Source organism: Taudactylus pleione, unplaced genomic scaffold (genome assembly GCF_031769625.1).
Source record: "Taudactylus pleione unplaced genomic scaffold, aTauple2 ptg000201l, whole genome shotgun sequence".
Taxonomy (NCBI): Eukaryota; Metazoa; Chordata; class Amphibia; order Anura; family Myobatrachidae; genus Taudactylus; species Taudactylus pleione.
This window is the reverse complement of record NW_028284603.1, coordinates 13,711,690-13,739,140: the sequence shown is the minus strand read 5'-3', so window position 1 is coordinate 13,739,140 and position 27,451 is coordinate 13,711,690. Positions and strand designations below refer to the sequence as shown.

At 44.7% G+C, this 27,451-nt stretch overlaps 1 protein-coding gene across 1 annotated transcript in view; it reads right to left on the bottom strand.

The window, feature by feature from the left end:
- Nucleotides 1-4,906: 4,906 nt before the first annotated feature.
- Nucleotides 4,907-27,451, bottom strand: part of CNRIP1 (cannabinoid receptor interacting protein 1) — a 41,783-nt gene continuing 19,238 nt past the window's right edge. Inside the window, exon 3 of the mRNA XM_088477260.1 lies at nt 4,907-8,347. Within this exon, the coding sequence (XP_088333386.1) occupies nt 8,183-8,347 (165 nt within the window). The 3' untranslated portion in view covers nt 4,907-8,182. The remainder of the gene's footprint in view (nt 8,348-27,451) is intronic.

The window sequence follows — 27,451 nt, the reverse complement described above, 5'->3', positions numbered from 1 at the left end:
CACAAGTCGTTAGATGACAGTTTCTGGGGTTGTGACATTATATATAGTGTGGCTCATTCAGCATCGGTTTCCGTCTAACTTTCACAAGACTACACGTGGCCAATCACATTCAGTGCCGATTATTTCCTCATTTGCAGCTACATAGAGGAAGCTCAGGCCTGTAACAGCATTGTCTGTGTATTTTTTTTATTTATTTTTTTTTCAACCAAAATATAATTCTGGAAATACACCCTAAGCTGTGTGAAGATTTAGAAAAAGTGCCTAGGTAACCTATGAATCTGTATAAATAGTTATTCATAAGGCATTTTCACACATGAATGGGATATCAGAATGTTTGAGGTTGACGTTATTTCTCACTAGCTGCTATTGAGGTTTCACACATTACAGAAATGTAGCATATTCTGACAAATGACACTGTACTTACAGCTGCATTATCACTGTAGTGGCAGAACAGTTACGTTTGCAACGTTGAATTGGCTGCGGAGGTGCAAAGCGGTGGGCAGGTGAGAAGGTGGGGACATCAGAAGCCACAGTGGTGGAGACTTAGTAAAGCTTGGAGAGAGCCTAAGTGAAAAGAAATAAAGTACCAACCAATCAGCTCCTGTCATTTTCAAACACAGCCTGTAAAGTGAAAGTTAGAAGCTGACTGGTTGGTACTTTATTTCTCTCCAAGCTATGACAAATCTCCATTTCTCAATATTATATATCTTCTAAATACCAATGATCCTTTAACATATAATAAGAATATGTTAAGGTTTGGGCTTTTTGTGATAACAAATTATTAGAGAGTTCTAGGGTTCTGTTCATCAATAAGAGCTGCAACCAGTGGTACAGTTCATCTTGTATTGCTGTGAGAACATATTCTGGTACTGCTGGTATTCATCGATACTTACCTACACGGTGATAATCAATGGTATCTTCCTGCTTGGCAATATCCTCTTCTCAGTTACTAATAGCTAATATCAAATGTGCACACGGGGTATAGGTGCTGAGTATAGGTAACTCCATTCTATCATTTATCTATCATGAATGCTACCTCAAAGCTGATTGGTTGCTATTGGCAACTTCTACACTGGTTCACCTCCACTCTTTTCACTGCTTTATACATCAACCCCATAATCTTAATGGCATCAATCATTGTTGAGTGAGTAATATACAGTGGACTCGCCTGGAAAGAAGTGGGGGAAGAGAAAGAGGGGAGAAAGGATTTGTTGTTGGAAATGATGTGTGCTAGGTGTTGGTATTGCAGAGTGATGTAGGCACACACAAGCGGATGACTCAAACCATGAACAGCCCAGTTACTTAACCTGTGGTGTTGGTTTATTAAGAGATAGCAGGTACAGCCATACTCACTGTTACAGTACACTGGTAATGTGTTGAGCTTGTGCGGGACGGAGTTCTATACAGCTCACCAGCTGGTGAATGTATACTGCATACGGGTAATGGTGCAGGATGCTGGAACATTGGGTTGGGTACAGGATCACGACGGTCGGGATGCCGGTGGCCATAATACCGACAGCAGCATCCCGACAGTCAGAATCCCGATGGCCAAAGGTAAGTACCCCTATACTAGCCCCTAAACCTCCTCCTTACCCTCCCTTCCCGCAGCCTTACCCTAACCCTTTCCCGAGTGCCTAATCCTAAATTGTAAACCTAACCCTCATACTTACCCGCTGGGATCGCAGGTGCCGGGATGCTGGTGCTGCCATTCTCACCCGTCGTGATTCCGCCGCCGAGATGCTGAGCGCCAGCATTCTGTGCACAAGGATCCCAACTACATCCCGGAACAGCTTCTATAGGCAGGTATTAACCAGATCTCTCATATGAGCTAAGCAGGAGAACACCGTCTCCCACCATGCAACTCTATCACAGTAAAGAAAAGATGGCTGCAGTCACATGTGCAGTAGCATATAAGGTTGTAGGTTGGACCTCCCTGCAGACTCTGGGTCCTAGTGCCCAGCGTATATGTACAGTAAGGAGACAGTATTTTCTAACATTTGTGACAGCCATACTTACTTCCAAATTTTCAGGTAGCCCCCTGCAGCCCTGGAAGTGAATTCTTCACTGGTTCCAGGTATTGCGTCAGAGCTGTACCAGAGTTGCAACTTTTGCAATTTGTACTCATAAGACTGCATAAGACTCTGATTCCTGGCTTGAGTTCTGAGTTCCTATCTACCAGTTCTATACTATTCTGAGTTCCGGGCTCATCCTTATCTCTGGAGTATATTCCTGGTCTTACTGGCCTTCACAGGTCACTAGACAAGGGGTTGCCCAATTCCTCTGACGAAATGACCTAAGGGTGAAGAAACGCGTTAGAAAGGACAATCTGTTACTATTTTTACAGCAGGGATCCAGCAACCATCTACAACATCACAGTAAACCAACCACTATTGCCACTTTATTTACGTGACTGTGAATACAGTCTCTCATCTCTCCTTTGGATAGTTTTAAACTGCAGGCTTGTTTCTCTCTGCACCTGCAGCTTCTCACACGTCAGAGACGCCGGCCTCGCTGTGTGGACACAGGCCCTTATTCAGAGCCGGACGCTCTGACAGAGCGCTCGCTCTGAATCAGGGCCGTCCCTCTGAATTTAAGAGCGACCTCCTGGCCGCTGGCTTAGATGTGGGTGACCACCCACAGCTATAGCGAGCGGCCAAAATGATGGTCATGATGGTCAAGACCATCGCGACCATCGGACTTGCGACGAGACCCTTGCGGTAGGGTCTCGTTGCCGCAAGCCCTGGAGTGCTTTTGACATCACTAGTGATATCAGTGGGGCCGGCCCCAGACGGTAGGCGTTCCCATGGGAACGCCTCCGTATGGGCAGCCACACCCCTGGCACGCCCCCCAAAGGGGGCATGCTGTCAATCACCATCGACAGCACGCCCCCTTTGGTGCGAGACCCATAGCAACGGCTTGGCCGTCGTTATTCGGGTCTCGAGTATGCGCACGACGGAGCCGGCTCCGTCGTGCGCATGCACACTTGGCCAACATCGACCCGCTTGCGAGCGCTCAGCGCTTGCGAGCGGGTCTGATAAAGGCCCACAGTGTGAATGTGGTTACCGCTGCTGGAAGCCGACGGTCTGAGGACCTAATACTGGACATTGCTGGATTTTCTTATTGATCAGCTAGAGGCTGCCAAACCCCCCCTGCACCCGCAGTCTCACACACGGTAGAGAAGTTGGTCTCACTGTGCGGACACAGCGTGAGCGCGGGGTTTGCTGTTGGAAGCCGAGGGTCCGGTGACCTACATCAGACACTGCCATCCAGATAAGGTGCCTTGTCTTTATGTCCCATCAACATTGGCCTACCAAACGAATATACCGGAATTATTGTACAGACATCAAGGTGAGAAACTGTATCTCTTTTTCTAACTTACAAAATGGGCATTGCTACAATTCATCAGCAGACATTTAATTCATTATAAGTTGGAATAAGAGCGGTGTTTTGCAGCAGAGATTTGGATATTTAAAGGCTATATTTTAATATTGCTGTCATTGCAGAATATTTACTTAACTTTTATTATACTGTGCAAAATATTTTATTTGTTTTTGCTGGGTCCCATACAATATGTGTATATTTTAATAAATTATCATTATTTAAATTCGATTGTGTATGGGATGATTTAAATATTCACTATTAGGTAAAGCGCAGTTCCTCTATAAATCTTTTTACGGTTGCCCAGTGGACCTGGGGCCTCATTCAGACCCACTCACAAGCGGGTCGACGGTTGGGCCCTGCGCTCGCGTGGGCGAGCCCTGGAGCGAGTGAGAGATTCACTCGCTCCGGGGCTCGCTACAAAAGGGGCAGTTGTCGATGTTGATCGACAACTCGCCCCATTTTGTAGGCGGGTCGGGGGGGGGGGGGGGGGCTGGCCAAACAGAGGCCGCTTGAGGGCGGCCCTACTGACATCACTCTATTAGAGCAGGAAGCGCACTGGGGCTTGCGGCAGACGAGACCCTACCACAAGGGTCTCGTTGCAAGCCCGATGCTCGCGACCATCGCCTGGCCGCTCGCAAAAGCTGTGGGTGATCACTCACAGCTTAGCGAGCGGCCAGGAGGCAGCCCTTTTTTAAGAAAAGCGGCCGCCCTGATTCAGAGCGAGCGGCTCTGAATCAGGGCCCTGGTCTGTTCACCCTGGTTCCAATCCAGTATCCTTACATATCACAAGTCTGTGATTCCTGCACTGGCACTAGTGTACTTAGCTCCTGTTCATACCCATGAGCCAGAGATTCATAAAGCCACCTCGTTTCCTATGCATGTCGGTCAGACCTAAGGGTCCCGGGCCGGTTCTACCCAATAACCAGACATTGATACAATCTCTACGATGGCTGCCAACGTCTGTTGGATGTTTCTATGTTGATGACAAGTGAAAAGTGCTATACTTTTTACAGCATAAATTGACTATACAAATTATATTTCAGAGTATAATGTAGACCATTCTTCATGGGTACACTTATGGAAAAAGCACTGATGGTATATTTACTAATCTGCAGTTGGACTTGATGATAGTCTATGGCTTTGACTGATAGTTTAGAAGGCAATAGGAATAATCAGTGTCTTTGACAAACTGTGGCATAGTACAGTAAATCTACCCTCTAGTGCAGGGCTGGGCAATAAGAGGCTGCCAACTGTAGTTGAACTACACATCCTAGTATGCCTTGCAACAGTTTTAGCATGGTCAAATTGCAAAACTCAAAGCTGCCGCTTAGTAAGTTTAGCCCTAGATCCTTGGTAGATCCCAACACAATTTACCTACTCATATCAATATAGGAATATTGTAGGAATATATTTTGATGCAGTTGTGCAATTTCCACAGATCATATTACTGAGTTGCTACCGGCCGTAACAGAAAGAAAACACGCCACTGGTATGTGAATACGAAATTATATTCTTTATTCTTTGTGCACAGCATGGTATGTTATTAACCTTAACAAAGTAAACCTTTCACTACACATTTTTTTGTATGTGTTTGCAGAACAGAACGCTTTCTTCACTACACACACTCTCTAGTCCGACCACCCCTAAGAAACATACACAGTGGAAGTAATGAATGAAGTTTACCTACCTGATTATTAACTCCGCCCATTTCCTGATTCACACCTTCTCCACCTGATCGGCAGATGTTTTAGCAAACAAGTAATGTGCCTCGATGTGCAGAGATGCATAAAAGATCTTTAGAGGTCCATCCTCCTACTGTATGCCTTTAGCATAACCCCTTTAAAATCAAATAAACCTTTCACTTTTCTCCTAAGTTAATGCTCAGTTTATCCCCATATATGGCTTATATTGTTATCATGAGTTTGTGGGGTATGGGATTTACTGGACTGCTCAGAATGGAAGTGCGCTTGCCTGAAATGGAACTTAGGTGGTGTCTCTGAAGTGGTGTAAAATTCAGATCCTATTGTTGAGTGGAAATGGTGGTGTGGCCCCCTGTACATCAAGATGTGCCCTCTCTACCCCCTTTATGTCATTTCAATAATTTCACTCAATAAACTAAAGTCTCTGGACCTCTCTAGGAGCACCCATACTAGCCATTTTTTCTTCTCAGGGTGGGTAACGCGCTGCTTCTTCATATAGGCGGCCATCTTGCTCTGTAAACCCATGTGACCTGGAGGAGATCGAGATGAACTTAAACAAATCGAGTTGCTTTTGTTCTGTGAAGCAGCCATTTTGCCCTTCGTCAATATCCTCTGGTGACAATATGTCAGATTGGAGATTTTACAAACTGGCTTGGTTTAAACAGTTGCTTAGGTTTCTGAGCTACCCACCCCCTTGAAGAAAGTCTTGTGCAAATTAATCAGTTTGTTGATTTTCAACCCAGTATGGTCTGCAAGTTTGAAAAGCATATATTAAACTGAGTACTGTATTTCTAATTGCTGTGGATACACTGTATCCATGGCCAACTTTTAGAAATATAATCCTACTTTGGAACCTCGGGAGGAGACACAGGCAGGTGCATGCTCTCTCTATGTATAGTGGATTTTCAGAAGCAATATTTTGCATATATGAAGACTCATTCTAATTAATTTTCTCAATCCTCAGGGAATGAAACTGGCTGTAACAACTGATAATAATGTGAGAGCTTGCAAAAAATTTAGAGCAGCATGACAAACTGTAGCTATGTGTAGGAGCTGACCTAATCCTTCAACAGATAATATCAAATGCCCTAGTAAAGAATACTGCACCTGTATGCAAGACATTCCAAAATAATTTGCCATCATGGAAACACAGCTCTAGCTCATAAAAATTAGAGTAACACTCCAATCACAAAACCACCATTAACCCAGTTGCACTCATATAGGAATACTGCTTGATCTAGTTAAATATGTTGCAAAATGTAACTCACAGTAGTAGCATAAGTTCTTAACGAAGTAGTTATCTCTTTTATTATTTTACATCAGTAGGTGGTAAAGGAAAAATAGAAATATGCTCCTGAAAAGCAACAAATTTCAAGACAAATATTCAACTTAAACTTCCGAAGAGAGACAAAATGGACGTGCTTATTTGTTGCCCCGTGACACCTGCGTTAGACTTGCAGGGTGCCCGATCTGCGCTCTTGCACAATATTACATTATTGTTTCATCCCAGTGTTCAATATCGTCCAAGGAGAATGATTGATTAAATAATTACATTTCATTTTTATATTTTATTTTTTTTACTTTATGATTTAAGATTATTTTTTTTTTTTTGGGGAGGGGACTGTGAAGAAAAATATGTGACTCACGAATTAAATAATTTAGGCTGCGAGACTCTTATGGGTGAATAAAGCATCGGGTGCTGATTACTTTGATGTGTTTGTGCAATGTTAAATGTTACAAAAACAAAATTCACATTTTTAACGGGAAACTATCATTAACAGTTTTGTATTTATTTACCTTGAAACTATGATTGAGCAGTCTACCGTTTGTATAATATTTAATATCTTAGTGTAGATCATTTCAAAATGCTACAGCTTTCATTTTCAGCAGAGAATTCAATGTAAAATTGACAGAAATACAGACAAACTGCAGAACTACAAGAATTTAGAACAAATAGTGAAAAAAATAAAAATAAGAAAAGATATATGTATGAACAAGATTCTCTACACAGACACATACAATATATATATATTTCAACTCTACAAAATGTAAAAGGCACAAAGAAAAACACATTAATGACAGTTTCCCAGTCACTACTTTCTAACAATCTTCTCATTTTACTAAAATTATTTAAATACTAATATTCTAAAGTCAATCAGCAATTACATTATACACACAATATTATTTACAAAAATAATACATATCCAAAAACACTACTGTAAACATAAATAGCAGATATATAGTCAGAAGTAAGAATCATTAATGAAAATTGTAAAACAATGGAAGCAACCATTTGTTGGGCTGACCTTATATTCATGATGAAGCAGCCCTAGCAATCTCAGTGGTGCCTACTGGGTAAAAGGCGGCATTTTCACCAATATTGGTTTGGCCCATAAAATGTCTGTCTCCACTGTGAGTATGTGACAGATTTGCTTTAAGTAAACAGTAACAGAGGGCCTGATTCAGCTTGGATCGCAGTTGCTAATACGCAAGTAATTGGCCGATTGTTGCGTTCTGCGCATGCATCGCTGTGAATGTGCGCAAGTTGGCCACTGCGGTCGGGACTGCGCAGACCCATTACAGAGTGATTGACAGGAAGTGCCATTTGTGGGTGGTGACGGAGGGGTGGTTGGCAAAATGCAGGAGTGCCACTGCGTTTGACCACCGTTGCATGGGCGCGCATAAATTATCCACTTCGATGCCATACGCAGGCTGAGGCCTCATAGCATGTGCTGAAGTTAGTAATTTCTGAGTAAGTTCTGTCCTTGTGCAAGTGTGCGTGAGACTGCGATGGTACTCAATTGTACCGATATTTTCGCAGACTTGGTAAACATTACGGATATGTGTAAGGTAAAGTGGGCGTCCTTATTTAGTGCTGCGGTGGCATAGCGATCGCAATGAATTAGCACACTATCGCAGTTCAACTTTGCGCGTAAATCGCAGCTTTGATCGCAGTAGCGATCCTTGCTGAATCAGGCCCAGAGTCGTCAAGTTTTTTTTCTTCTTAGCATGATATGTTATTTACACTTTGTGGCTTTAATAGGCTCGTTGTGCTGGTCAAGTTGAGTTTCCCATCGGATGATTGTCCAGCTTTGGTGGCTTCAGTGGAACAGCTCCTTGTTGATCCACAGCAGGCTACGTGTCTCATTGGGCTTACACTCATATTCAATGCTGCTGAAGCTGTTTCCCCACTGGCAATGATCTCTTTTATGGTAGTTGTAAAATTTTACTTGCCACACCGTCTCAAAGCTACCGATGTCATCAAACTGTGTGATAAATCAGAAGAAAAATATTCAGTTATTTATTTATTTATTAAACACATATTATGCAGCGCTTTACAGAGAATAGTCCAAATCAGTACCTGCCCCAGTGGAGCTTACAATCTATATTTCCTGTTGCATAGACACACATACACTCTAGGGATAATTTTTTTTTTTTTTTTTGTCAAAAGCCAATTAAACAAATCTGTATGATTTTGGAATGTGGAAGGAAACTGGATCAGCTGGTGGAAACCCAATGCAAACACGGAAAGGACGTACAAAATCTGCAAAGATAGGGCCTTAGTCAGGCAATGAACTTATGAACTTAGGACTGTGAGACAGTACTGCTAACCACTACACCAACCGTGCTTATTTTTTTGTAATTATGATGAATTTGCAAATATGTTCCAGGTTGTCATTATTATGTAGAAGGGAAAAATGGGCCACAATATTGATGTACATTGCAACATTCTGAAATAGAACTTTGGGCTACTAAAAGAGAAAGTAAATACAATCCTCTTCATTTCCCATTGCCACCTTATTACAGAACAGTGGACCTCATTCAGAGTCGGTCGTTGCGGCCGCTCGGTCGTACGCCACCGATGTTCGCTAAACTGCGCATGCGTAAAATTCGCAATGCGCGTGTGCAAACTAGCTATTACGATCAGAAATTGCTCTCTCCTTGAACACAGTCAGGTTCTTAGTTTGAGTGACAGGATGAGGCGTTTGTGGGTGGTAACAGGGGAAGGTGCTTGTGAACGGGGGTGTGGAGATCCGAACGCAGGCGTGCCTGACTATGCAAATGGCGTTTTATGGGAGTGCATAATTAACTAAGTAGTGTCATGGCACATGTGACATGGGAGGTTTTTACACTGACTTGATCGTAGTGCTTAAGAGAGGGCATGGTCAACCTTAAGCTCTACGACCAGCTCCGATGGTTCCCGATGGTCTCGATTAATCCTTATATGCCCGGAGAGGACGTGTAATGCGAACGAGAAGGGGGCGTATTTTTAGTCTTACGGCTCCATCCTCCCCTCGCTCGTCCAGCTAACGATCCCATCTGAACGACGCAACTTGCGAGCGCTTCATTTGCATATCCGGCCCCTTTTACCATACGACCGAGCGGCCGCAACGACCGACTCTGAATGAGGTCCCGTGTGCCCAGGCTCATGGATAACTTCAGTTATACTTGGTGACTGTTATAACTATATAACTATTTTATAAAATGCTTTAATGGAAAATCAATATTCTTAAAATTACATATAAGAAGGAAAATATAATGATTATAATCCAAGTGGTACATATAATTATTATAATCCAAGTGTTTACTGTCTATTCATTTGGGCACTGCCATAAAGAGATACTGTGCTCGCCATGTCCTACAGCTGAACTTTGCTCTGCAGCATATAATTATTTTCCAGTCAAATGCTAGAAACAAATGTTACAATAAGGGACAATAAATTAGTTAAATGTTATTTAAATATAACGTATCCGTGTACCTGTAACATTACAGAATGGTTTCATTAGGATTTTAATTAAATACATCCTATCTACACTAATAATTACGGAAAGAGAAATGTTGTAAAAGCAAGATGGAAGAATGAGCTAGATTTTATAAATAATCAGTCCTGAGTCTGTTTGCCAGGAGCTTCTCATTGCTATTTTGTGTTGTGGGAAAACGGGGCTCCTCCACTCCCTCTCAGTCTGTGGGGTAAATTTACTAAAGTGAGACTTTTTAGAAGTGAGTTTTAAAAGTGATGTTGCCCATAGCAACCAATCGGATTCTAGCTATCATCTTCTAGAAGGTGCTATTTAAATGCTAAGTAGAATCTGATTGGTTGCTATTGGCAACATCACTTTTAAAACTCACTTCTAAAAACTCACTTTAGTTAATTTACCCCTGTGACTTGTCACTTCCCCTCCTCACATTATTACACCGCCTCTGTCCCCGCAGAGGAGAGAAGGAGATCCTGGGGTTCTTCGGTGTCCTAAATTCTTGGAGAGGGGGGAGTCATCTCCAATTATGAAATGAAGGGGAAATACCACACAAAGCTGGGGCAAAGAGCCCCTATATGAAGAAGGAGGCATTGCCCATGAAAAGGGGACATGCGCCAAGTTATGGCGAGAAGTAATGAGTCCCACATCATGAAAAGAGTCAGAGGGGGGGTTCAGTTACTAGGTGGCTATTTTTTTTGGGGCGCCTGACGGAGCAATTCAATTGTTCCTCTGTCTGAGCGTGATAGCCGCGATAAACCCGTGTTTAGGGCACTCTAACCAACACTTTAGATGGGTTTAGCCGTTTCACACGACTAAACCCAGTCTAATAGGGCTTGAAGACGGCGATAATTAATGGGCGCCCAGAACAATTGAATTGCAACACTGGGCACCCATTAATTATCGCCGCCCACACAACAACCAAATCGCCCTCAGTGAGTCTGCACATAAAAAAAGCAGTCAGTAAAGGGGGAGGGGTCACTGCTGAGGGAGCGTGGTGGAACTGAAGCTCCATAATACAAGAAAAGAGGGTGTGAAGCCCTTCCCGGGAAAGTCCAGGCCAAGGTGCAGGGTCATGGCTCTGCTATCCAGTTTGTGGCTCTGCCCCCTGCTGTTCAAATGCACAATTTGTGGTGTTTTACAGTGGGGGTGGGACCTCAAAGATGCAACTCAATGAGAGTCCTACAGTATCATCAAACACCCTGGCTGCCCACTTTACTTGGGAAGTGAGAGGCATGCAGAGACTGACCCAGTTACTCTCCCGGACATTCATTCCAGGAGAGTTGCTGAGTATCGAGTGAAGCCCTAACTGAGTGTCACGCTGAGGCTAAAGCCCGGGCCTCTTCCCCGCACTCCTGGGCTGTGGGTACGGGGGTAATAGTATTGTAAAAATAGTTGACAGATCAACTGGTAGCAGGTAAGTATGTGAGTGAGGTAGGTGAATGTAATAAAGTTGTACTTTAGACGGTGTGTGTATGGTTTTTTAAACTATTTATTTTACAGTGGGGGTATGGGTGCCGGCCGCCTGCTGGCACGTAGTTCCACAAGTGCCAAAGGGCAGGCATGCTGGCACCTGTAGTTCGACTGTAAAATACAATAGTTTCTATATTTTTATACCTTTATTACACCCGTACCCACCGCTCCATGGGTGCGGGGAAGAGCCTCGGGCTTCAGGCTTCAGCCTAAGCCTGGGGATTCGGGAGAGGGTGGACCCCTTCTTGGGGGGGCTTGGGGTATTATTTTTGTTTTATTTGTTTTATTTTGTGTTCAGTGCAGACAAATAGAACACAAATGTGAGCATAAATGATCCTACACAGAAGCATGTGTGCACGTGTGTACTTTTCTGAGTGAAACCTTTGTATGATTTTCTATACATAATATAAAGTAAAGTCCCTGGTAGGCATCTGTCTGTTTGTTTGGGCTAATCTCGAGAACCACTGGACGTATTTTGATGCAGTTTTCACTATTCTATAGGAAGGTTTCGGTGTATGGAACATTAATGTATGACAAACGAGAGCTTAGCAGTGACGATTTTAATGAAGCAAGTCAATGCAAAAATAGCCATCCAAGCACTTTCTTGGCTTACGCTGCCTAAACCATTACAGACACATCACAACACGATTTTTTTATACCTTGTATAGATTGATACATGAATTTTTCTGGAGAAACCGGATAATACGTAAGCCCTGTTTACTTATACATTTTAGTTTTTCGCTTTCTTTACCGTTCCTATTTCATTTGTGTGAAAAACAATGCTTTAATTTCAAACAAGTCCAATTCCCGGTAAGAGTCTGCTTTGGAATGACAATACATAAAGCACAGGGACAGACACTTAACGTGGCTGGAATTGACCTAAGTGGAGAATGTTTTTCTCATCGACCTCTTTACGTGGCACTTTTGCGTGTCACGTCAAAACATGCTGACATCAGGAGGGAAAATGACTGATGTCGTCTACAAGGAAATCTTATAAGACCTTGGTAAAAAACAAAGACTATCGCCATAAATTCATAATTGCTCCAGCGCGAAGCCGGGACGGGTCGCACAGCAGCTGGAAATACAGGAGTGTAACATACACCTATAGCTATACGCAGAAGTGTATTGTGGAGATAGTGATATTGATTATTTTTGACTGCTGTGAAAAAAAATAAAAAATCAGAATTCTACATTTTACATAAGTGAAAACCAGACATGATACTGCCAGTCGGTGCCAAGAACATTGTGTCACACTACATATAATATAAAAAAAAAATACAAGGTACTTCATGCTTTGTTTCCTATAAGTGTAGAGTATACAGTGGTTTCTTACCCAAAGTTGCTTTTCGTTGCATTTTATAAATGTTTTGGTAAAGTTCACTAAAACTACTTGTTCATTAAAGCCCATCAGCCCTCCTCACACACTTACCTCATGCCCTTATTCCACCTCTTCATTTCTTCCCAGTTTATCTCCTAGTTATACCCAGGGTCTTATTAAGACTTTCGGGCGGCCTAGGTTAATAGACTTGTAGCACCCCCTGTAATGCTGATAAACAGAGCACAATGTGCAGGTAACAAAGACTTTGGCTTCTGGGGATTGTTAGGAAGACTCAAAAGCAGGGGCAGAACTATGGGAGACAATGGAGGCGCCTGTCGCCGGGCTCCAGCTCTGAAGGGGCACCTCCTCCATTGTCCACAACATATTCACCCCACTTAGGGCTGTAACTGTGTACCCAGAGTGTACCGTCGTGGCCGCCCAATACATGACACCCTTTCCAAGAGAAGCTACTATACACTAGCGGAGAGCAGAGCACCATGTCAGACCATCAGCTGCTACTTCGTCTATCTATAGCCTGTCTGCAGGCGCATTGCTACATTACAGTGTCAGCGGCTGTGACGAGGGGGGGCACCAAATTATACCTTGCCTCTGGGCGTCTGGGATGAACTTATGCCACTGCTCTAAAGATAATTGTATGCAGCTCTTCGGGCTACCCAGATGGCGTTCTAGCATAGTGATTTTAGCAGTAAGTTAAATGGTCACATATGCGCTTATGCGACCATGTAACTTACTGCTAAAATCACTATGCTATAACGCCATCTGGGTAGCCCGAAGAGCTGCATACAATTATCTTTAGAGTCTTCCTCACAATCCCCAGAAGTCAAAGTCTTTGTTTGTTACCTGCACTTTGTGCTCTGTTTAGCAGCATTACAGTGACCATGTGACCATGTAACACTGCCTTAAAATGGCTGGATAACTAACAAACATCTTTAATTAAGCTGTGCGACCGCCGCCAACATGGAATGAACTAGGCCTTAATTTTATTCCCCCACTGCCAAATGTGTACCCCTTGCCCCTCAGATTCTGGAGCCCTAGGCTGCAGCCTAATGGTTGCTCAGGCACTGGTGATAACCCCCCCCACCACATTTTTTAGGCCGCCCATCTGAGCAATTCAATTGTTGCTTCGTTCGGGCGCGATAGCTGCTGGCTCCAGCATTTCTGCTCGCACCCTCAAGTGAGTGCGATCAAAAATGTGAGATACACCTGTGGTTTGGGCACCCAAACAGCAGTTTGTGCACCCTAATTAGGACTGTAGATGGGTTTAGCTGTTTTACGCTTCTAAACCCGCTCTAATTGGGCGTGAGACCGCAATAATTAATGGGCGCCCAGAACAATTGAATTGCAACACTGGGAGTTTATTAATTATCGCCGCCCACACAACAATTGCATCGCCCCCAGTGTCTTCTTTTCATCTCTTAAACAGGATAGAGAGTTTGGGAATGTGATAGTGTGTGCAGCAAATGCACTGGCATCACTAGGGGGTGCGGGCCACGCTGGGTGACACCAACCCGAAGGGGGCGACACCAGAATAGCAGAGCTGCCCTGTTATTTTGGTGTCACCCTGTCGGATGGTGTCACCTAGCAGCCGCAATGCAGAGAAAAGCAGAGGAGAGGCTGTGGGCTGCCCCCAGCAGCTGACGGAGCGCTAGGTAAGCCCACTGTGTGCCGAGAACGGCACACACTGTGAACCCACGCCCCCTTGTGTGTACGAGGATGATGGCAATGGATATTTCAGAAACCAAAACGCTCACCTTTATACAGTGAGACCAGTGACGGGGTAGTTCTTGTAGGCATACCCTCTTTCCAGATGAACACTTCACAGTGACAAAGCCAACCAATTAGATGTTTGAAAAGTAGTTTTACATTTATCAAAAGTCTTTCAATAAAAAATGTATGTAAGCAGTGATTTGTAAAACATTATTTTCTGAGATGTGTTCATATTTCACCAATACTGGACATCTGCAACTCTGTCTTTCCCCCCAAACACCACTCTCGCTCTCTCTCTCTATATATATATATATATATATATATATATATGTGTATGTATGTATGGATAGATATATATAAATATTGTTTATTTTCCTGTCTGCACCGGGTCAGATTATGTGGGGCTATTTTCAATGGGAGGACTGGAGCTGCGGCTCTCCCCGCCCCATTGTTAATCCGGCCCAGCCTACCTGTGCACTGATCTTCAGAAACAACCCAAGTATTGTCCTATGACTAATGTTTCTGGGACACATTGCAGCTGAGCCGGAACATAATGCAGGCTAAAATCGCAACCATTCTATTGGAATTTAGATCATTACAATCCTGTTCATGTCATGTTTGCTAAATTTAATAATAATGTACTTATAGTTTCAATAGATGTTAATGTCTATAGCCAACAGAATCAGAATACAGGGAAAAAACTATTTATAGAAAAGTAGACATTGTATTTTCCAGGAACAAGTCTTTAAAAATCTGGAGCTGTCCATGGAAATAAGGCAGATGGCACTTACGTATATTTGTCCAATTAAATATATCAGTCTTCTAATACTGAGGTGCAAATCTTGTGGGTCGGGACTACAGTAAAGAGACATTTTCAAATACAGATGTGTCCACATACATCTTACTTCCTTGCGCTTTAAACAGCCCTTCTAGTCGCGCCATGCCATGGCGTAACTCGGTAGCACAGAGCGTCTTTCGTGCATTTTTTTACCCTCAATTGCATCATATTTGCACAGCAACACACAATAAGCTTCTGCTGATTACAATGATATGCGGCATGCCTATATTCTGTGTGTGACTGCGGCTGTATCTGCATGCGAAATGCTACGTTACAGTGCCACAGTCACTGACACTGCAATGTAGCATTTCGTATGCAGATACAGCCGCAGTAGCACACAGAATATAGGCATGCCGCATATCATTGTAATCAGCAGAAGATGCTTGTGCACCCTATTTGCATCCCATTGCTAATGAGATACATTTAAAAGGTAAAAAGTTACATGAATATATGCTCAGTGCTACCGAGTCACACAGCACTCACGCTTATGTTTATAGCGCTCGGAGGTAAGATGTATGTGGACACATCTGTACATTGTACGAAATATACAACTTTCTCTGAAAAAGCCCTGAAGTCTCTTATGTTGCAGGCTCATTATGTGGAGGCTTTAAATTCTCCTATCCACTGCATACAGCAGAAAGTACCATTATCCTCCTGGCTTTATTCATAGACAATTCTGCAACATGCCAATTTACAAACGCAGTGCAGGATTGCTTTCCACAGTTTGGAAATTAGCATTTGAAGGTTACATTGCTGGAATGTTGTACTTCTGCAAAACGGCCTGATTTGTAGCAGATCTAAGTTTAACTAATCTCTAATCGGTCTTTTAAGCTGGGTACACACTGACAGAAATATTGGCCGATTGATTGGCCAATATATCTGGTGCCCGTCGGCTAGTGTGTACCAGCGTATGTCTGTGAATGACGTCGTTCACAGACATATCACGTCAGCTGTGCTGAACAGCTGATGGACAGATATATCTGTCCATCGCCAAGTGCGTACAGGCGATCAGCCGACACCCCGTACACATGCAGTGGCAGCCGTGAGAAGGGGGACGGGCCTGCCCCCCTGGCCAGCGGGCCCCGCGGCTGCCTGGAAGAGGATGATAATTCAGTGTATATGAACGACCATCATCTACAGATATATCTGCTAGGTGTGTACACACCTTAACTGAGGTCCAAGAATCTGTATTTGGCGTCCCCTGATTGTCAGATATACAATACATTATGGGTCTGATTCATAGGTGCACACTATTGCAGCTGTGACTGTGTCTTTATGTTAATGCACCAGCCAATGGGATTCGCCGACCAGCTGCGGCACTAATTTGCTGGTAGGAGCATTAAGACGCACCATGTCAGTCGCACCATTGAACATTGCACAAGCCCTATGGAGGTGCAGAATCTCTGTCTGAACATGGCTGCCAGAATACGTGGAACTGAGGCAAAAGACAAAGTTGTTGACCGTTAAACGCCCGCGTCTGGCTAGCCATCACTGGCGGGTCCAGGGGTGGGACTGCAGCACAGTAAAAAATTGAAATAGGGGAGCCACACCAACTGCCAGTGAGTCCCGACCATATGATGTTTGGCAGCATTTGGGTTGGCAGTTGGTGTGGTTCCCCTATTTGCATTTTGGACTGCGCTGCAGCCCCACCTCTGGCGCCACCAGTGCTAACCACCCTCCTGCTACCACCCGGAAATGCCCACTGAAATGGCCTCTCTCTGCATCCGAAGTCGTTCTGCGCCTCCCAGCAGTAATCATTGGTACACATGTGCAGCGTGGCTCAGATGTGCAGATTGAAAACATAAGCCGCTAGCGTGCGGCATCGACACTGCGTTCACCTCTGAATCAGATCCTATATTGGTTTCCATCTCTTTTAGAGTCTTAGCTAAAAATAATATACATCACAGTTCTGATAGATAGATCTATCTATCTATATACATACATACACTGTATATGTAACAATATCAGTTCTGTGACACTAATGGCCTGGTCCCTTGTAATACTAGGAGCCAAAAAATGACCAAAAATCAGTTATTAACTATAAAATCTGTTGCCTTTAAAATGACTACATCTTGTTAGCACAGAATTTTACTTCAGTGATTTCTTTTTCACATATGGCATATGGAGACTAACAAACCCCACGTTAGTAATAGAATGTCACAGATGGAGAGACACTTTCCAGAATATTGTGTGAAAATGTGTTCCAGTGTTATGATAGTGAATAACATGCAGACACTATTAATAATCGGTTAATATAGAGCTTGCACATATTCAGGTTTATGGAAATGGAATCTTGTTGCTGACATTTGGTCATTTATCATGTTAATTGGAATATATACACATGTATTGGTATATTTATAAAGGAAAAATGAAGTCTTGAAAAAAAATGATAGAAAACCTGCTTTGCAAGTACATGCTTTTAAACCATTAACCCAAACTAAGGTGTCCATTCCCGGACGAACCATATTCCAGTGCGCACTGATGTACAAACAAGAAATGACAGCTCATGGCCCCAACTGTGTAGAGTTTTTATGTTCTCCACATGGTCGTGTGGGTTTCCTCTTGGTACTGCGGTTTTCTCCCAAACTCCAAAAACATACTAGTAAGTTGAATTAATTGGGATCTGACAAAAAATGAACCATGTGTGTGTCTGTATTCAGGGCAGCATGGGCCTGGGGCTGGGGCCTATTGTGAGAAGGGGAGGAGCTGTGATCAGTGCTGTGTGGGTGTAGCCAGTGCCATGTGCCCCTGTACACCCCCTACACTATCAGCCCCAATGTCTCCCTAAACACATAAAAGTTGAAAAATTGCATCCTTCTGTGAAGAAATTAGAAATACTATTGCAATACTGTACAATGCGGTCATGGTGATGGGCCTACTTTTATCTGGAAGCCTGGAGCTGTACCTCCATCTGCCCCATTGTCTCTCATATATATATGTGTGTGTCATAGATTGTAAGCTCCACTAGGGCAGGGACTGATGTAAATGGACAAATATTCTATAAGGCACTGCTGAATATGTGTGCTATATAATTGCCTCTTGGAACTCGCACTATCTTTTGGAGGACATTATACCCCCTGCATCAGAGTACCAAGAAGTTATATAGAAGGTACATAGAGCGCATGGTCTTTACAGAACAGTATGGATCTTGTTGGCACTAGTGGAGCAACTACTCCTAATTGAAAGCCCCAGATGAACTGATGAGTATTATAACTAATTGTGATATACACATTGGTTGATGAGGTGTGGAATGCTTTGATTAATATGTATAATGAGGATTGATTCACTAATCATTCATAAAAGAAAGAGTATTCCCTATATTACAAGAATATACATACACTACACATTTTTTATAAATGTTTTATTTTGAGATTGTTATAGATAAATGTTGATTTCATTTTAATGAGAAGCCTCCTTGCATTTTATGACACAAAGCAGATATATAATTATATTGTTGATTTGCTCTTATTTACCAGCACAGATTTACTTCTCACTTTTCTATAAAAAAACAGAACAGCTCTCATTTGCCTGTTCGTTTATCAAAAGGTCAATACCCTAAGGCAACTTGTGAAAAATTAAGAAGCCAGAGTCAGATCAAGCCAGTAAGGGCGGGATGTACGAAGCATCGCGATACGATGCATTCCGGTGCTTAGTACATTTGCGGAAATCGGTAAAACCCCCGATAATGGCATTTTCGGGGGTTTTACTGCATTTTCACGTTTAGTACATGCCGCCCTAAGACATAAGGGACCCATGTACTAATACTCCACTTACAGTGGAGAAAAAGACGTTCCTGCTTTGTCTGTTATCGCTGCGATGCAGGAGGCAGCTACAGCGATGTGTACTAAAAATAGCCCCATCGATAGAGTGAACGTAAAGTCACCCCCTTGGCGGTTACAACAGGGACTCATTGCGGGTCCGTATTCACTTCTGCACAAGTGCAAAACCCGTCCTCCAATGAAAGCTTTTTTTTTTTTTTTTTTTATAAAGAAAACTTTATTAAACAAACAAAACAGCACAGAGGACATCCATCTAGAATTCAACTCTTTTCTTTGCCTGAGGCAGATAACGGCATTTAGAGGTGACAAAGCTGGCGGTGAAGACAGCTGACGGTAAGTGACCTCTCTTCTTAGTAATAGCTGGGTCACCTAGTGCTGCCATAGATGCCTATGGCAGAGATAATATTCTAGCCTGCTATTAGTGCTAGCAGGCAGAAGAGAAATACCTTTAGTATATATCGAGAAGCAATATGTACAGGAATTTTTTTCTTTTTCCGCTTGGCCCCTATATCTCCCCTTAGCACATGGACCCTTATATAAGGTGCAAGTTCACCTCTGCCAATGCATAGTTAAATGACCACTAAACATTAGATGAATAATTTTATATTGAAACAACCCATCCTACTTTACTCACCCCAGCCTGCTGCCCAGAGTATGAGAGATCTCAGAGTCCGTAGGCTCAGAGTCCTAGAAAGGAGAGGATTTACTTCACCATAAGACAACCAGGGCCGTAGCTAGGGTAGTGCGGCCGATGCCATCGCACAGGGCACCACAGGTCAGGGGGCGCTGGTTCGGCCTGTCAAATTTCTGTTTATTATCATTCTCACTTGTAGCTTCCTCAAATTTCATCCCCAGCATCTCCTGGCCTCCCCTATCTCTTCCCTGGCCCTTCCCCATGAGTACATTCCCCTTTTTTGGGTGCATTATGTCCCTTAGAAAAATGAGGGGGGCGCTAATGCTCTTTCTGGCACAGGGCACCAAAAAGTCTAGCTACGGCTCTGAAGACAACCATGTAGCTTAGCCCAGAAGGCACAACAAGAACCAGAATACAGATGTGGAAGGAGGCAGAGCAGAGGGCACGAAGCATAGGTTAAATGATATAAAACAAGTCAGTCAAGGACAATCAGTTGGTAACGCCGGTATGCATGGCGATCACCGCAAAGTACCGCTCTCTCGGTAAGAACGGCCCTTTGCGATGGAGGTACTTTCTGGGTGGGGGTTGCTGGGAGGGATCCGATTGGATCCCTCTCACAGCACTATGTGGAAAGAAGTCCATAGGCTTCTATGGGTATCGCCATTAGGAAGATGGCGTTACCCACCGCAACCAAGCCTCGAAGTGCATCGCATTCCGTGGCTTGGTGCATATGAGAAATGCGGTCAAACCCACATTTTCAGGGTTTGACCTCATTTCTCACCTTGCTGCATTCCATCCCAGGTCAGAAATAGGAGATCAAAGCATCTACATAGATTAGCACACAATAGCCACAATAAGCTACTGCTTGGGTACTGTGGGCGTCTAACAGAATGAAAGCACACCCAACACTGGGAGCAGATGTTTAGGGCCACTGTTCTTAATAGAATCCCCCAGATTCAGAGCCGCTCGCTATTTGCGAGCGCTCGCTCTGGATCAGGGCGGGCAGTTTTTTTTAACCTCGGCCTCCAGGCCGCTCGCTAAACTGTGGGTGACCACCCACAGCTTTAGCGAGGGGCCTGGCGATGGTCGCGATTATCGCGACCATCGAGCTTGCGACGAGACCCTTGTGGTAGGGTCTCATCCATCGCAAGCCCCAGTGAATGTCCTGCTCTAATAGAGCAGGAAGTTCACTACTGACATCACGTGTGATGTCAGTAGGGCCGCCCACAAACGGCAGGCGTTCCTTCAGGAACAGTAGAAAAAGAGATAGACTGTGCTACTGTAACTGGATACTGACATGTGCTTGATTGATAAGAAAATCACATTAGCCTCTCTGAATCAAAAAATATCCAACAACATTTATTAAACATACAATAAAATAATATATAAATAAATTCATAAAATGTAACTCTTAAATAAGAGTATATATATCACAGTAAGGGATATTTCTTTGTTGTGAGAAAAAGAAATATCCCTTATTGGGTAAAGATCTATTAAACGGATACTTTTTAAATGGCCATATGAGTTGTTGCAACAACTGCATTACTGTGATATATATACTCTTATTTAAGAGTTACATTTTATGAATTTATTTATATATTATTTTATTGTATGTTTAATAAATGTTGTTGGATATTTTTTGATTCAGAGAGGCTAATGTGATTTTCTTATCAATCAAGCACATGTCAGTAACCAGTCACAGTAGCGCAGTCTCTTTTTCTATGGTTGTGGTTGTTTAATGTCAGATTAGCAACTGACATTTAGGCTCTGCAGCACTGTGAACTGAGGGCCTGATTCAGAGCCGGACGCTCTGACCAGAGCGCTCGCTCTGAATCAGTGCCCTCCTACCTAAAAATGGAGCGGCCTCCTGGCCGCTCGCATAGCCGTGGGTGACCACCCACAGCATATGTGAGCGGCCAAAAAGATGGTCGCGATGGGTCTTGGTGACCGCAAGCCCTGGAGTGCTTTTGGCTCTATCCCGCCCAAAGGGGGCGTGCTGTCAGTCACCATCGACAGCACGCCCCCTTTGGTGCGAGACCCGGAGCGACAGCTTGGCTGTCGTTGTCCGGGTCTGGCGCATGTGCACGACGGAGCTCCCTACGTCGTGCGCATGCGCATTGGGGTAACATCAACCCACTTGCGAGCGTCCTGCACTCGCGAGCGGGTCTGAATGACCCCCTGAGTTAAATATATAAAATTTTCTAGATATACAATATATTTAATGAAACTATTATAAAATTTGTTCTCTTGAGCGCCGGGTGTTGGCTGGGGTCATCTGTTTTTTGGATTGACCTCAGGTGACACAGTTTGTTCTAGTTCCTTCAGGAACACCTCCATTTGTCCTGCCACCCCACCCCCGACCCGCCTACAAAACGGGGCGAGCTGTCGATCAACATCAACATCTGCCCCGTCTTGTAGCGACCCCCCGGAGCGAGTGATTTCTCGCTCGTTCCGGGGCTCGCACACTCGCAGTGCACACTGCCCGGCCATCGACCCGTTTGCGAACGGGTCCGAATTATGCCCAGTGTTTTGTGACACCCAGCTGGAGTAACAACATTCCACAACTAAAGGGAAGTCCATCGTTTATTGGTCAGCTCAAAGCATATCTTCTCTATGTTTTTCCATCTACAACAGGGGTGGGGAACCTTTTTTTCTGCCGAGGGCCATTTTGATATATATAACATTATAGTGGGCCCGGTGCAGGCCACGTCCCCTCCGTGTGATGTCACACGGAGACGGGGCCACAATCGCCGGTGATTACAGCAATGCCCGGAGCATCCTGAGGATGCCCACCAACCATTTTAGAAGTTGGAGGGCAATAAGGATACTTGTCTAAAAAACAAAAAAAAAAATTACAGATAAAAATAAACATTCATTAATGCTAAATTAACAGGAGTTTTAATTAAACATATCCATTTAAAATGTGCAATAACCGAACAGAGGGCCTGATTCAGACCCGCTCGCGAGCGCTATGCGCTCACAAGTGGGTCGTTGGTAGCCCAGTGCGCATGCACACGACGGAGCCAGCTCCATCGTGCGCATGTGTGAGACCTGGATAGCGACGGGCAAACCGTCGCTCCAGGTCTCGTACCAAAGGGGGCGTGCTGTCGATGTTGAGTAACAGCACGCCCCCTTTGGTGGGTGGGCCGGGGGAGTGGCTGCCCAAACGGAGGCGTTCCCATGTGAACGCCTCAGTTTGGGGGCGGCCCACTGACATCACGAGTGAAGTCAGTGGGAGAGATATCGGCTCTGTGAGGGGTCTCGTCTCGTCGCAAGCCCGATGGTCTTGACCATCGCGACCATCTTCCTGGCCGCTCGCTATAGCTGTGGGTGGTCACCCACAGCTTTGCGAGCGGCCAGGAGGCCACTCTAAAAAACAAGAAGGCCGGCCCTGATTCAGAGCGAGCGCTCTGTCAGAGCGTCCGGCTCTGAATCAGGTCCAGAATTTGATTGCTTTATAGTTTGTGTTGTGTCCTAGGGTTGTATGGCTCAACTTGCAGCAAAATCAGTTATCCAGTAGCAAAAGAATCCTGGGAAAAAATTTTACTGGTAACAATTATATGTTAAAAGGATCTGACATACAACCCAGTTTTTTCCTGGTGGCCTAATGTTCCCCGAACTGGCAGGAGATACATTTTGGTAAATAAAGTAAGTGACATTTCAGTCAATTTAGTGGCTGTTTTGAAAACAAATTAAACAATAGACATGTTTTTAGTTGAAAGAATGGACAAATGACAGCACACAATTACAGCTATTGTTCAGGTGACAAAGAAGGTGCCTTTTATTATTACAGAATTGCCATCATTTATGGATTGAAGGAGTTTAATTGTTTGTTTGTGACTGAAAATGTTCTCGTTAGATCTTGCAGTGTTACCTGCAATGGTGCTACCTCAATCTGCCAGGATCTTTCCAAATCAAGAAATGGAGGTCACTGCCAAGAGCTGTATTTACTAAGGCATATTCCTAATGAAATCAAACTCTTACTATCACTAGTCGCTCTAATCAGTTGTAAGGAGCCTAATTGTACGATTAAGCTTCAGCTGCCAGATCAATACTGAGATCTTTAGCCTAAGCTCAAGACATCTTTGGATAGAGTTTGAAGGTCGAGGACATGTTTGAGGATTACTTTAAATGTGAGGGCTTTTCTTCCTTTTTTAATGAATGAGATCAGTGTTGGGGAGTTTATTTTCATTAATAATATTTGACAGCCTGTGCATGTGTTTTATATCACTATACTCTATTATAATGGGCAGAGGGTCACATGGACATATCTTAATTAAACAGGGACCGTGGGAATGGCATTAGAGATCACCATTGGGGTCTCCCAGCTGCAGTAGAACTGCCCATGGAATACATTTTACATGGACCTTCTATTGTCTTGCTGCTTGTAATGTAGTATTGCAGCAGGACACAGAACATACACATGCCAGATATCAGCAAAGTCTGCTTGTGCGTGTTATTCACATTGCATTGCGAATAAGACACACAGCGAAGCCGAGCCACATGGGAGCTGGCAGGTCTCAAGCGCCCTATGTAATGCGACTTATATCACAGTGAGGATAGATGAGGGAAGACACATCTGTATACACTTACCAATCCTTCCCGCCTACATGCCAGGCCACAGGAATGGGAAGTGACGTCACTGTCGGCAGTTTGTGCGGCTAACGAGTCACTCGTATACACATGCAAATGTACCGATATATCGGCATCGGCTGTGCTGCTGGGCCAACCTGATATACTGTAAACTACGTACACACCCGCCGATGCACTATAGGTATATCGTTTGTCGATCGGACTAACAATATATGGACAAGTGTGTACCCAGCTTTAGTCACCCAGTATTTCATTAAGGAGTGTAGATCTAGGGATGTTACAGTAGTACTCTCATCAGGCATATCCGTAGGCCCTGTCTTCCCTCATCTTCATCTGTAAAATTTCTAATAGCTATTGGTATATCAGCTACTATTAGAATCACTGGAATCATAAGGATTTACTGTTAATAAATGACTAAATAAAAGGAACAAAAAGAGATATGGTAAGAACTCACCTTTGTTATCTCTGTTTCTACGAAGTCCATAGGGTCCACAGGGTTGACCTTGGGGTATAGCTGGATCTGGATCCACAGGCACCACGCAGTTAAAGCTTTTACTGCTACCAGGATGCACTGGGTCCATCCTCCTCTATACCCCACCCCCGAGTCACAGGCACTTCAGTTAGTAAGTAGCCAAGGCCGGAGGAGGAAAAACAAACAAAAAAAAAAAACAGACAGAAGGAAGACTGGAACACACAAGAACCATACTCACAGAAAGGGAGACGGAAAACCAGTGACCAATCAGATAGCCCATATGAAGCATCAGGACGGGCGCCCTGTGGACCCAGTGCATCCTGGTAGCAGTAAAAGCTTTAACTGCGTGGTGCCCGTGGATCCAGATCCAGCTATACCCCAAGGTCAACCCTGTGGACCCTATGGACTTTGTAGAAACAGAGATAACAAAGGTAAGTTCTTACCATATCTCTTGTTTTCTACTTCAGGGTCCATAGGGGGTCCACAGAGTTGACCTTGGGGATGTCCCAAAGCAGTTCAACTAAGGGCGGGGCTGCTTCTGTGCTGAAAGGAGAATCCGGCGCCCGAAGAATGCATCCTGAGAGGCGAAGGTGTCAAACACATAGAACCTCAGAAAGGTCTGGATGGAAGACCACGTGGCCGCCTTACATAGCTGAACAGGCGAGGCGCCACGGGCAGCAGCCCACGAGGGACCCACAGACCGAGTAGAATGAGCCTTAACAGAGGCCGGAACAGGCAAACCTTTCGGTGCATAAGCCTCACAAATAACCATATGAAGCAAACGGGCTAAAGTTTGTTTGTTGGCAGGCCAACCCCTCTTGTAAAAACCAAAGAGGACGAACAAGGATATACATAGGTAACCACGTATATGGACTAACAGTCTGAGACCCAGGGGGAGACTGCAACAGATGCGGTATACCCTGAGAATGGGGGATGGCTGGTTGGGGCAACCCCCTATGGGGGAGAGCAGTCGGGACCGCCAGACGGTCTGCGATGGAAGCCAGCACCTTAGAAAACACCGCCCAAGGAGGGTACTGCGAAATTGGGGGGTTAGAGGGACCAGGTAACTGCTAGCACCGCACACACAGCCCATCCTGTGATAAATCCTCATCTACTCCTGCGACGCAGCGTCTGCAGGAGAACAAAGTAGGAGCTGCGGAGCGCTCAACTTCCTCATCAGACATGACAAAATATATATTATACAAATATATATAACACAATAGGGAAGTTCAGTGTTTGACTCCTGCGCACCCATAAGTATGCAGCACACAAGCCCACAGATATGGCACCGTGTAGCACACAACTGTATGTGACTGACCTCTCAATTACGTGAATTTATATAAGTGAGGTCAGAGAAAAGCCCTTCCCCCACACACCAGCAGGACCGTAGGAGAAGGAAAGGGATAGTTATAGACTGACAGTAAGTAGAAAAAAGCACAGACAGTCAGCACTAGCAAAAGTCACATACAATGCAGAAAGTTAATACTCGCTGCACCTTGTCACTACAATCAACCTGCCCAGATTCAGTGTCTGAGAGGGCTATAGTGCTGTGGGCCTGATTCAGAGCCGCTCGTAAGCGGCCGCTCGTTCGCTCCGAGCGATGTTCGCACAACTGCGCATGCGTATGGGTCGTAATGCGCATGCGCCAACCAGTCAGTGCGGTTGGAAATCGAGCGCTCGCAAAATAGCGAGTGCCTGCTAATTTGAGTGACAGAATGAGGCGTTTGTGGGTGGTAACAGGGGAAGGTGCTTGAAAACGGGGAGTGGAGATCCGAACGCAGGTGTGCCAAACGGTCAAAACGGGCGTTTTAAGGGTGTGCATAATTAACAAAGCAGCGTCATCGGCCAACCACAAGCACTGCGAGCAGTTCAGACGCCTTTCTATGTACTCGATTAATCTAATAAATAGCGTAGATGACGTAGGATGCGAGCGGCCAGGGGGCGTCTTTACAAAATAGCTCACTCAGACATAGAGGCGTCAACAGACCGCAAAGAGCGAGCGCTCAATTTAAATATCCGGCCCCTTTTTCTGAACGAGCGAGCGCAAATAGCGTACGGCTCTGAATCAGGCCCTGTGTACGCCGTCCTACCAGGGGAGAGGTACACAGGGGGACCAGTCCACGCGCGGCCTGGGAGATCTGCGATGCTGCCAGGGAAGATGGCTGCCGGAGACCTCAGAGGAGAAGTGGCCGCAGGAGGAAGCAGCTCTGCGTGGCCATACCCGAGTGGAAAGGCGCGCTGAGCTGAGGAGCCGCTAGAAAGGCTAGCAATTAACCCCTGGGACGCTGGCTCCCGCTGCCGGCATTATTCCCTGGCGGTCTAGTGTCGCGGGGATTTCTCCGGAGAGGGGGAGCCCGCCACCACCACTAGCACCACCGGTTTGTCCCCAGAGACCGGAGGCACGCGGCTTACCTGATCCCCGGCAGCAGTCGTGGGAGTCCCCAGAGACCGGAGGCACGCGGCTTACCTGATCCCCGGCAGCAGTAGCGGGAGTCCCCAGGGACCAGCTAGTACAGACTCTGGGGACCCGCCGCGATCCTCAGATCTGTACTGGCGTCTTGGCGCCAGCGGGGTGTAGGAGCGGCAGCTTGGACATCCAATGGACAGTCTGATGCCTGCGCTCTGAAGAGTCAGTTAAAAATAAAAAATTTTAATAAAAAAAAAAAAAAATCTAAAAATAAGCTTAGGGGCTGCTAAGCAGCCCCTCTGTGCTAAGGGTGACCCGACTCTGGCCGGGAACCAACTAAAACTGAGGTGCTTGTGGCTCAGGGGCAGGGTATA